This window comes from Ornithodoros turicata, chromosome 9, assembly GCF_037126465.1.
Source record: "Ornithodoros turicata isolate Travis chromosome 9, ASM3712646v1, whole genome shotgun sequence".
NCBI lineage: Eukaryota > Metazoa > Arthropoda > Arachnida > Ixodida > Argasidae > Ornithodoros > Ornithodoros turicata.
In genome coordinates, this window is record NC_088209.1 from 27,944,776 (window position 1) to 27,957,358 (window position 12,583).

Here is a 12,583-nt window from a genome sequence, read left to right on the forward strand (position 1 = left end):
AACCAAGGATGCATCCCATCTTCCTCAAGGCCCCTTCGATTTATACACTTCGATCGGTGGCATCAGACCAGGTCGACAGTGATGGGCGAGGTCGTTTGCTTTTAGCGGTGATCGACTCTGGCAGTGTCTCCTCTGTGGTTTCGGTGGCGTATCACGACATAATCTGGTGTGATTACACGTGAGTAGAGGGAAGAGCGAACCAGACGTCCCTGCGCAATAATGACTTTTTTTCTTCTTTTTGCTTAGCAGATTAGTAAAACGCAGCTACCATCGCAGATGTTCTTTCCTGGCATCGATTTTTTTTTTTTTTCTGTTTTCATTGGATAGTCGTCATGTCGCTTGCATTTTTGGTTTGTTGATGCTAGATCACGTATACGTTCGTTAAAAAGAAATATCCCGCTGCCGTACGTAGCCGGCGTATCTAATAATTTCTGCATGGACCGGAATATGAATCTAATATTAAGGAGGGTGGGGGTGGGGACGCTGGAAAAAGTCTGCTGTGGTCTTGGGTAGTATACCAGTCCTTTGCAGAAAATCAACGTGTTCTCGCAGCAGTGGACGTAAGTTCTTGTAAGTTCTCCGAAGCGATAGTTTTTTTTGCTCCACCTACAATATTGGTCCATCCGTAATTTTGTAGTGCCAACCACCACGTGACACCCCATGGTCATGTGGCGGCGCAGTAGAGCTATACAGAATTTAAAAGCGTATGGCACAATGCCCAAAGATGCACTTTTATTAAAAAACAAAAAAACTTTCTTTCCTTCCTGTTTGTAATTTGTAAGTTGGGCCAGAGTAGCCCTATATTCCAGTTTTTGTACAACCCATGGCGCTTCGTGTATGGCACCTGTTGCACCGTTGCACACCATTGTATAAATGCACTACCTCCGCATTGGATTTCACAAGCGTTCCTCCACTCTACCCAGTTCTTTTTGTCATTCCTTCACTTTCACCGTGATTCGTTTTTCGCGGTGCGAAAACACGTAGCCCTTCTTCGCGCCTTCTGAGCAAATAAAGCGGATGCGCGCAGATGCTGAGTGAGACGTGTCATCTTTGGCGGGCGTAGTGTAGTGCTTGGCCCCGATAAGCGAGAGCCTCGCCAGCCCTGCATTGAACTGAGTGCCAGGGCTGTCGCAATATTCGTAGAGGGGAGCACTATTGTTCTGGCCCGATTCTGCACTGTGGAACGTTTCGAAATGAAAGACGCGGCGAGGGTACCCTCCTGGATGGTCCCTATATGCATGACTTTTGTCTCTGTGCCGGATGAGTTGCTCACTTGAATGCGTTAAACGCTGCGCGCGCGGCGGAGTTCCTAATGAACTTTGCTTTGTGCGTTGAACGAACTCGTAGGTAAATAGTAAAAAAAAAAAAAAAGTCACAAGGGACGAAAAGAAAGATGGCCACTGTTGAAATGATAGCGAGCGTTTTCGACTCCCAGAGGAGGTAATTTGCGTTTGCTCCATGGCCTTTTGTTTACGTACGGCGTCACGTAGCGTTGAGATCCGAGAGTAATTTAATTGCGCCGTATTATTCTGCTGTGTTTCTTTCCATCTTGTTTGATATTGCGGCTGTCTTTTCTTGCCGACTTTGCGCGCACCTTCTCTAAGTTCTTGGTTCTGTAGTCTAGCCTTTCGTAACAAAAAACCCGAACGACAGCTGTGCAACACGCGTCCTCCTGCAACGTCCGCAAGCGGTTCCAACGAACAATTCGTACAGAGCGCACACACACATATATATATATATTTATATAAAGTTTTCTTAGTATTTCAGTAATTTCGTAACTTGCGGGTTTGAAAGTGTCCATATAACGCTATACGCGGTTATGCCGACTGAATGCCGATTGTACAATAAAATAAAACCGGCGGCATGGCCGAGCGGGTTAAGGCGTCCGCCGCAGCCAAGGTCGTGCTGGAGGCTGGGAGGTTGTACGGTTCGAATCCTACCACCGGCTGTGCTGTGCTCTCTGAGGTTTTCCCTGGGTTTTCCGAAGACTTTCCAGACGAATGTTGGCACAGTTCCCCCTGAAGTCGGCCCAGGACGCATACTACCCCCCTCCTGTCCCCCACTCCTTTCCGCTGTCCTCTTTCCATCTATCCACATCTGTACGCCGCTCGTAGCCACAGTTGCTTCGCGGCGCTAACACGGAATAAAAAATAAAAATGAAATAAAAGTATCATCTGAGCGATCACTTTGAGCGATGCTGTGCGATTCTCGTATATCTGCCGTCGGGCAATATAAGGCGTGTTAACTGTAAAAGTTACTGTCCAAGCAGCACAATATCTTGGCCCAATATTGGCCCAATATTGGGCCAAGATATTGTGCTGCTTGGGCAGTAACTTTTACTGTTAGTTTTACAGCCATATATTGGACCAGGATGTCGTGCTGCTTGGGTGCATTCTCCTACAAATTTTTCCTATACATAATAACGGTCCTCTGAGTAAACGTCGTTTCTCATGGGACGTGCATCCGGCAGGAATGGAGAGCATTTAAATACATTGTAATTAAAATAGTATTTAAAATATGGATACGTGTATTTATGTTTTGTATTTAAATATAGACTCGAAAATGTATTCAGTTATATTTATACATACATATTTTTGAGTATTTAGTTTTGTAAATAATTTATAAATACTCCTAAATCCGCAAGATACTGACTCATATCTTAAAGGTACACTGCATTTGACCTTTCCATAGGATGGGCGAAGCAGAGTTTGGGGAGCCGCGCAGTTATGCCGTGTTTTCGCAAGCACGCACATGCGACAACCCATTTTAGATGGCGAGTTTTTCGCTATTGTTGCGGGCAACGGTCTGGTCTACTCGACTACCTTGTAGTACGAAGCATCTTCGTCAAATTTAATTCGAGCCTTTCTTCATCGGTACCTGTGGAGAGGTGTTCTCCTTTGCGAACCTGATTCTACGTGCCGAACAGAAGATGCAGTCTTCTTAGAACCTTCTAATATTCAAATCGCCATGATAATCTAATAAGTAAACGCTGATTTGTTGTTATGATCATCATTATTTCTCTAATTGCCGGGATGACACCTTCCTCACAGTATTTACGGTAGTAGTTATGGTATTTAAATACTGTATTTATATTGTATTTAAATACTCCTATTGAAAAGTATTTATGCAGAGTATTTAAATATACCTCTTTCAACAAAGTATGTTGTATTTATATTTAAATACTCAAAAGGTGTATCTATGCCCACGCCTGCGTGCATGTATATATATATGGTCACCCACACACAGTTCGATAACTTTGTGTGGGAGCGCTGCTGCTTACGATTTCGAAGAATGCCACTGCTGTAAGACCCTGTTTGTAACAATCAGCTGGATGTCTTGTTTGTCGCCGCCGAATTGAGTTGTCTGTTGCCATAGGCGTATCTTGTTTCTGCCGCGTGACGCAGCAGGGAGCTGCTCTTTATGTACAGGACATGTCCCCGAAGTGGGTCGTCGCACGTAGCCAAGGAGCCCTTCGTTAATTAAGCGAGTCTGAACGGTTCTTCGCGGGTACATGCCCCGAGCGAATATGAGCTGCTTGTCCGCACTGTCCGGTTGTCGCTGTGTCTGTTGGTTTGTGTGTTTTCCTTTCGTAAAGAAAGCTCCCTTATTAGCAGACCTGTAAGGTAATTAATTACAAGTATCTCATTCTGAGTCATTTAGTACTTCTGTGATTATTTTTGATACTATGTAATTGTGGCCGGAACTTAATTACTTTCGCACGCAATTTGTAATGCACTTGGAGTTACTTTTGGAATGACTTTCATGCGATATGGAATGGAAACTTTATTTAAATCTTGAATAATTCTTACGATGTCCGCGATTTTTACTCATCTGTTTGGCATAAGCTAAAAAATGGCAAATTTTCACTTTTTTCGCTCAAAGGCTTTTCATGCGTTCCACGGGGAAGAAGAATCAAACTGTGTGTCACAATTATACAGTTTTTTTTAATCCGTTACAGAATTTTTATAGAAAAGCCATGAGAGCAGTATAGAAGTCGTTTTTGCAGTTGAATTCTACGGCCGGACTGATATCCTCTCTAAGAAAGTATGCAACTACAAGATAACTAATTACCTAAAATTCATTAATTAACTCTTTAATTAAAGGATATCGGGCAAAACGGGATAGCAGAATGAGAGACTATCCTAGTTTTAAAAATCTTGAAACACGCACCTGCGTTTAGATATCCAGCCCCGAATTTTGATATGCAAATGAGCCGAAACTGAAAAAGCGCGCCTGAGAAGCGCATCACCTTCGCCAGAATTCAACTGCAAAAACCACGTCTATGCTGCTCTCATGGCTTTTTAATAAAAATTCTGTAATGGATAGAAAAAAAAAAGCATTGCATATTGAAATGGATGTAACACAATTACTCTTCGGAGCAACACTAATTTATTACTTTTATCCAGGGTGTCGAACCGAACCCGAACCCGAACCGAAAACCGTACCCGAACCGTTATTTTTGCCGGAACCGAACCCAAACCCGAACCGAAATTTTCATGACACTGTTGAACCCGAACCGGAGCAGAACCGTAAAAAATAATAGCGGTAACCGGTTCGCAACAAAACGGTTCGGACATAACAGAAGTCAGCATAAGAGTTCCTCTCTATCCCCGAACGAAGACGCATTGGTATCATCATCACGCGCCTATATCATGGATTTCCGAAATTTTCACCTAGCAGTCAGACGACGACGTATAGTAAGCATACTTTCAGCGTCTTTTTAACATGTTGAAGCGCAGTTGTCCTTGTGAGTGCCGCGGCTAGCGCCCCGCACGCGTTGCGGCGTCTACTCTTCAGAGGCGAGGTGCCACGCCTAAGAATGAAACAGAAATGGAGTAGGCCAGTTATGTAGCTTTACAGGACGAATATGTGATCAAATAAGCGCCCAAGATTTCCCTTTACATGTGAGCAGTACAAATTAAACAAGTCAGGAACATAAGAAGTAGAGAAGGAGCATACGCAGAACGGTGCCTATTTGATTGGTCGTGGTTTGAAAAGTAAATGTGGTTCTGCTTATTGGTAGCGCAGTTATGTCGCGACACATTGCCTTTGTGTTGTGGATTAACTAGTACACTGCTGTGAGCTCGGACATAGGCTTATTTTCGACATGCTTCAGTACGGTTTCAGATCGATTCACGCTGCGAAGGCAGTGTGCCGGCAAGTACTGTCGTCTATGTTACGCTGTCCATCTTATTAGGCTTCCTTTAAGTGTATCTTGCTGGCACTGTGCGTGTGAAAAAAGAGGTTTTGGAAACAGAAAGTAGCAGGACTACATCGCTTCAACAGCGTGGACTCTATTTGCAATAAGTGTTCATCCATTTCTCATTTCTCTCGCTAAAGGGCTACATCACTGCTAGAGACGTCAATGCAGACAACAGCAGTAAGCTATTAGCCACGCATTTCCTGATAAAATCAGTTTTATGGAACATATAAAACGGAAGCGTTGAACCGGTTCGCGAACCGGTTCGGGGCTGCGAACCGGTTTGCGAACCGGTTCGAGTTTTGGCGTGGCCGAACCGGAACTGAACCGGAACGAAATCAAAACAACGCGAACCCGAACCCGAACCGAACCCGTATTTTTTGCGGTTCGACACCCTGCTTTTATCAGCACGTAGTTGTGATTAAATTAGTCCTGAAAAGTATTTTTTTTTGCGGGTCCGGTTATATTAGGATATCTGTGTTGTTGTCCCATCCTTACCGCGTTGTTCCGAGTGTTCCATTTTATCCTCCCCTTTCAAAGACCGAAAAGAAGGAATACACTGTCCGCAGCGTAGAATGGTTGCTCCCCATTCTCAAAAAAGTGCAGCATCAGCAAATATCCAAGGAATATCCAGAGAGAGTTTAATGTACGAGTAAACAGAAGTGAAAAGTGCTTTCAGGGAAAGAATACCGTGAGTGTAACGTTTCGGCAAACCGAAGGTTTATAAGTAACGCAGCCACCCTGAATTCTGGAAGGGAACCTACTGTAATCTTACGAAGGCAACAGCTCGACTACTTCATTTTTCTTGAGACATTATTGTCTGGCGACGTAAACCCCGGATTATTAATCATTACCTCGACACATTCGTAACATACGTACATCGATATGATTGATTACGTTGCATTAAGCCGCAATGTGTTGTTGGAGTCTGTCGCGTCAGCATCTCAGTCTGACTTGTTTCCTCTTGCATGTCCAGCTTCGGCAAGCGTTCCGGAGGTACGGGACGCCGCATGAACGAATGCCTCATCTTGGAGCCCTCCGAAATGGTGGTGGTGAGTAGTACTTTTAGTAGTAGAGTAGTACTTTTAGAGAGTAGTAGTCTTTTAGTCCTACTATACTTCACCGCAGCTGCATCCTTTTTTTCCTTCTTCTTCTTCGAACTCTCATTGTTTTCGTAATCGAAGTGCCGGCGCTGCGCAAGACCATCTTTATTGCACAGCTGGCCTTGTCTGTAAGTTATGGGACGCCGGAAACAAACGCGAAATAAACACACGTTGGCCTCAACTCCGCTGAAAGGAGCAGCCAGTTACGAATACATCCTATATGGGTTCGGCTGAGGCGTTCTTGCCGAAGACCGATCTTTTTTGGCGTGGGCGCCCTTGCAAGTTGCTTCCTGAGAACGGATACTCGCGCGTATAGAAGCGGAAGGGGTGTGCGTACTTTTGAACGGCGGCCACACGATAACCGACCGATAACCGACGTGAGTTCCATGACTGCGGTGAGGTGTTACGGAAATGTGTGTTTCGCACTGTACGTATAAGAATTGGACATGCGGACTATCACACAACCATCGCACAAGCACGGTGATTGTAATTACTGTTTCCCCGAGCTGTGTGTCCTGTTTTCGTTGATGATCACTGGTAGAATGCTTGCTTCCGATTTATTTCTACGAGACTCGGCTGTATGACTGGCCTAAACCCTCTGTCGGTCCGGTGATGTTTGTAAAGAGGGCTTTCCCGCCGTTTACGTATATTGTGCGGTGCAGCCAACTCGCAGGCACGCTTTCCGCGCTACGGACTACAACCGCTTTGTGGCCAGCACTAGGTTGAGTGAGGGTTCGCGAGTGTTTTTTTTTTTTTTCGTTCATTTCGTGTTCAGTCACATAGACCGAATCGCTTCAAACCCAGATATACGAGAGCTGCCCTGAAAGTAACTTAATTGCCTTTGCTCACAAACTCGTCAATTACTATGACGATATTTTGATAGAACTTGGTGTATATATTTGAAATGCGTACTGTCCATGTGCACATTGAATATATGGTTTCCGACAGATACAGTGCATTCGCCCCACCTTTGAGCCCAAGCATGAACTTTTGTCAAATTCTGGTGGTAAAACGATTTCAAACTGGCTTCAAGGTCACGTATGTCAATGTCCCTTTATGGTTTTCGTCATATAGGGCCACACAAGTAGAAGTCGGATGGGGTCAAATCTGGGCTGCAGGGGAGGGATGGGGCAGAACGTACCCCCCAAAATTTGGCAATGACCTGAGAAATGACGTAGGAGACTTGGGGTCGTGCATTCTCATCGTGTGAAGCGATCGCGTTGACGTTCTTCCGTGCTCTCTTCTGTTTGATTTCTTAAGCCTTTGCAATGACTTAATGTACCGACCTCTATTCATTGTCGCGCCTTTAATCGATAGCTATCGATCAATAGCTAATCGATCAAAGCGGGCCTTCCTGATCCCAGAATACGGACGTCATCACTTGAGCGAATCGCAATGCTCTGAATTTTTTAAGGTTTGGGTGATGACGAATTGGATTCTTTGGATTGGTTCTCAGTCTCTGGATGGTAAAGATATGCCCAGGTCTCGTCACTGTATCACTACATTGTCAAAGAATGTGCCTGGGACAGCCTCAAATATCTGGACCCAGGTCCATGCAGATCTGCATTCTGTCATGCTCGCGTTATTGCCGTGGAACCCACTTCGCACACACTTTACGATGGCCTATAGGCACTGCATCATAGGCACTGCCAACCGATGGTCATCTATCTTTTGACGTTACTCAGATTGTTGCATCTCCATACACCTCTTTTAGCCGTCGATGGACCTCCGTAGCCTTGCAGCCTTCTTGGAACAGAAACTCGATAACAGCCCTTCGCTTCGGACGTATATGGTTGTTTCCAGCCAGTCTGTAAGGAAATCGGAGAATTCGTAGAACAGCCGTGGCAGTATAGACACTACTACATCAATTTTCATTTATGTCTGAGAGCCGCCTAGCGTCAATATTGCCACAAAGTTTCCATGCGTTTTTCCAGCCCTTCAGACCTTCTTTTCTGTCTTTTTTTTTTACACCACAGAAACGAATGGCACGACCTACTAAAAGACGAAAAAACAGGGCTCTGACCGCAAACCTGCCTTATTCCGTCACGTTTTCTCCATAGGTCGTCTCAGTACCAGGTCGTCATCGCCAGCTTGTGCCTCTCACTCGATTACGAAAGTCCCGGCTGCCAGCAGAACTTTCGCTTTCACATTAGAACGGCACGAAAGTATATAAGAAAACAAAAATCGAGTTAGAAAGTGCTGGCCCATTGTTTTCTAAACGATCACAGTAGGCGCAGGTCAGCGGGGGTCGGACATGCCCACTTTAGCGTGGGACTGACTGAAACTGCGCTTCGAAAAAGGCAGTAGCTCATTATATTAAAATATACCTCGTTTGCGCATAGGCTTCCACGACGGTGGTGACACCTCGACGGTACTGACCCACAACGCAATTACGGTGAAGACACCGTGGGCATCTTGAGTATATGCACGTTGACCGCCAGGGTTCACACGGGACCGCGGTGCAGGATTGGCGGCGTCCCTTATAGGCCCGCGCGTTGTGCAGAAGGGTATTATTTCGGAAGCTTCGCACGTCCCGCGCGCGGGTCTTCAGTGTGATGCGACGCGAGTGTGGCATGAATAATGATGTCTGCCGTGGGTTCTGTGGACGAGTGATAAAGATTGGGGAGGAGAAAATTGCGCTTTTACGACGACGAAGTTGCGTCAGTGTGCCAGCTGTGTGTGTGTGTGGTGCAGGAAGTGCATGCATATTTGAAGGTATATATCATAGCGTTGTGGGTGGCCGGTTGCGCAATATGGGAACTCGATACGCAGGCATTAGACGTATATGCATTTATAGGCTGGATGTGGAGGAGAAACTGTGGAATACGAGGATTGATCCTTATACACGTAAAAGGCTTTCGTATAGCCTCTGAAATAAGAAGGACTCCGTGAGACCGATAACGTGCATGTTTCACTGCCGGTTGAGCACGTTTCCTGTGGGTCAAAAATTCAATTTGCAGGCGATAAACGGTGGATGCCGATATTGCTGCGTGACGCTGGTTACGTGTGTGCTCTCTGCATCCAGCAAATTGTTTATGACGCTAAGATGTCTCACGAACATCGAGCCTCACTTTCGGTTTCTCGTGCTTTTGCATCGAGTTTCACTTGGATTTTTTATTACAGCTCTTCGTTTATTTTCGAAACGGCTATCACTCTGGGATTGGTCAGTGGAAGTATAGGAGGGAAGGTATAGTCCACGAACACGTTGGCTCGACACTGTATTCATATCGCATACCAACAGTTGAGGGCCCAACCCTCAACAGGGCTGCATGCAGTGGAATCATCCATGTAGAATGACCGAAAATGGACATCGGTTGAGCCGCTGGTTGATTGATTGATTGATCGATCTATGAGCACTGAGAAGTCGGATAGGGGCACAAGCATTTTTTAGCCAACAGGGCACTACCGCATAACGAAGCAATAGACGAGCTTATTTACAGTTACGTCACTACCCACCGCCGAAGTTCTTATCTTCATCAGCGTCGTACGCTACAGCTCATCTCATCTACTCTGTGCGATGTCCCGCGAAGTATTATTAGCAGCCACCATAGTAGCGAGGCTATGTAAAACTCGGCAGACGAGGGGATGAGAAAAGCCCCGCGTTGTTTTCCGCTGCTGGTATGCGAAAGGCACGTGCGCGAGCAGAGTTTACAAGCCTCGGTGGAGGCCCACACAGGGAAGCCGCCTGGGATTATCGCTCATGCTGCCGTTTACCATCTGCTTCGCGTCACACGTGCCGCCACAATGCGACCCAGTTTGACACAGGATCTGCACGTGACAAGGTCTACACAAACCGTTAGATTGACCGTGCGCAGGGGCGATAAACCGGCGAGTCTCCAAAAACGACAACGCGTCGCTGACGGATGAAGGCGCTCACCGTGGAGGAGAAACCAACTGGGATGTACTATCTCTCTCTTTTGCTTGCCGGAATTCTTGGAGTGGCTCCGATAAACATGGTGCGCGAAGGAAAGGGGGGATTTGTTTTTGGAAGGGCTTGGGTGGTGTGGCGGCAGATGGACGTTGGATGGTAGTATGTGTATGGACAAATTGGTAAAGTGCGCGTGTCGTTGCTCAATAGGGGGCTGGATTCCTTTGCAGGCAGGTTCCTTTGAGTTGTTGTGATTTCGATAATGAAGGTGAAATGCAGGAGAGTAAAAAATGGAAGTTCTCTCTCTCTCTTTTCTTTTTTTTTCTTTGAAGGGCGAATAGCAAGCGTATACCACGATGGGAGTCAGGTCCTGTAGATTACATAAACAAAAGTGCAGCAACCGACACTGAAGATTTTTGTTTAGGTTTAATTGATACAAGGTTTCAGTGAAGGGAGGATAGGAAAATACTGTTGTGGAACGCGCGATTACCCAGTAGCTGCTACACGCTTCAAGAAACATAAAAACAAAATAGAGAGAGAAAATTTGCTCCATCTTTGGGCATTCTACCAAACGCGTTCAAACACGGTGGCTTTATGGTGTCATTTTCAGACACGAAAGACGGAATTCTCGGGGGACACGACTTGGATTGGATTAGATTTTGTGGATGCTAAACGATATTTTTTTTTTTTTTACGAACTAACTTTAACGAATGCCAATAACGTTGCAGCGTTGGCCGTCGTATTCTATACTTCGACACTGGGAGAGGGCACCTCTTCCTTGCACCTCCTTTCCTTCCTTTCATTTCTCTCTCGCTCTCCCGGCTTTTCTCCAGTATAATCCTCTCTCTCCACGATTTCTGTGAAGTCCTCTATGACCTCTATGAAACCAGTCCAAGTTGGAACGTAATTTCGCCTTTATCCTACGTATAGCTATCAGTGTTCATCTTCTAGAAGAAGTGAGCGGGCAATTGGCTAGACGTGTACCTTACTTTATTTGTAAACGTGTGCTCTCGCTGTTGGCAAGTTCTGGATGTGCTCCACGAAAAGACAATGTGCGGAACGACAAGGTCATTGCAGCTATCTTTGTACATTGTGCAGCTTGGAAGGGATATCGTCTCACTGGCCAAAGGAGCATCCACCCACTTCATTGACATTACGAATTCCAAGAGATAGCGTTGTGAGATCAGTGAATGGGCCAATTATCCCGAGCACAGTGTGTCTGGCGTCGATTAACCTCAGGGTCAACGCCGTGTGACGCTGATAGGTGCTACTATAGCGACGTTATCTCTCACTGGCAGCACCGAAGTCCTTGTGACATAAGCGCACACGGAAATAAGTCAGCTGCAGGAACAGATAAAAGGAAAATTAATTGCGCGACATTACGGGATCTATACTTGACGTGGTGGTTTCCGGGTGCCGTAATAGAGTTTCCAGAGAACTACGTCATTGTCACGTGATCTGCCCACCGTGGTGGGCAAAACAAACACACGTGGTCATATACGCCAGAACTCGCGAATAGTACCAAACCAGCAGCATGGCTAGCGGTTGGTGGTAGCCGAGGTCGTACTGAAGACTGTGAGGTGGTGGGTTCGAATCCTACCACCGGCTGTGCTGTCTGAGGTTTTCCCTGGCTTTTCCGAAGGCTTTCCAAGGGAATGTCGGCATACTTCCCCCTGAAATAGGCCCAGGACGCATACTAACCCCCCTGTCCCCAACTCCTTCCTGCTGTCCTCTTTACATCTGTACGCCGCTCATAGCCACAGTTGCTTCGCGGCGCTAACACAGAATAAAAAGAAATAGTACCAAAGGTGGCCGGTACCCACCACTGTGACGCTTCAGTCGCTGCATTGTTTACATAACACGGGGATCTCTATTGATCGGTGCTCTCGCTTACTAGGAAAGGAACGTTGAATTAGAAGCAGCACGTCTTGCTTCTTTCTTCTTCTTCGTCTTCGTCGTCGTCTTTCGCTTAAAAAGTGTTCCTTGAGTTCTTCTTCCTCATCCTTGTGTGTTCCCGAGAATACAGCCAGCGGCGTTTTTGTCGTTGTACAAACCCTCGCTTAGACGCGCATGTGTTCGACATACCGGCGGCTTCCGCGATGTTGTAGAAATAGGTATATAAAACGCAGGACACAGCATGCGGTCTCCTTAAAAAATCACTCCAATTATAGTATTTAGATTTTTAAGAATATAAATAAATAAGCGAAATTATATCAACGCTCTTCTTCAGCTCCTTCAAGATCTTCTTCCTCCTGCATATATACTCGGCCGTCTCTCGAACGCTGCGTTTGTTCTCGAATTAATACTGACGGGGAGCCGTCGTGCTTTTCATATATACGAGCTCTCCATTCTCTGTTTCAGCGATCTGCGTTTCTAAGTTGGGAATATCTCTCCGGCCCAGTGTCCAGCGCT

At 46.0% G+C, this 12,583-nt stretch overlaps 1 protein-coding gene across 10 annotated transcripts in view; it reads left to right on the plus strand.

Moving 5' to 3' along the window:
• The window catches only part of LOC135368501 (rap guanine nucleotide exchange factor 2-like), a 167,132-nt gene that overhangs the window by 97,321 nt on the left and 57,228 nt on the right, over positions 1-12,583 (plus strand). For all 10 annotated transcript variants that reach the window (XM_064601834.1, XM_064601841.1, XM_064601838.1 and 7 more), the window contains one exon: positions 6,177-6,252. In XM_064601834.1, coding sequence (XP_064457904.1) covers positions 6,177-6,252 — 76 coding nt within the window. The remainder of the gene's footprint in view (positions 1-6,176; positions 6,253-12,583) is intronic.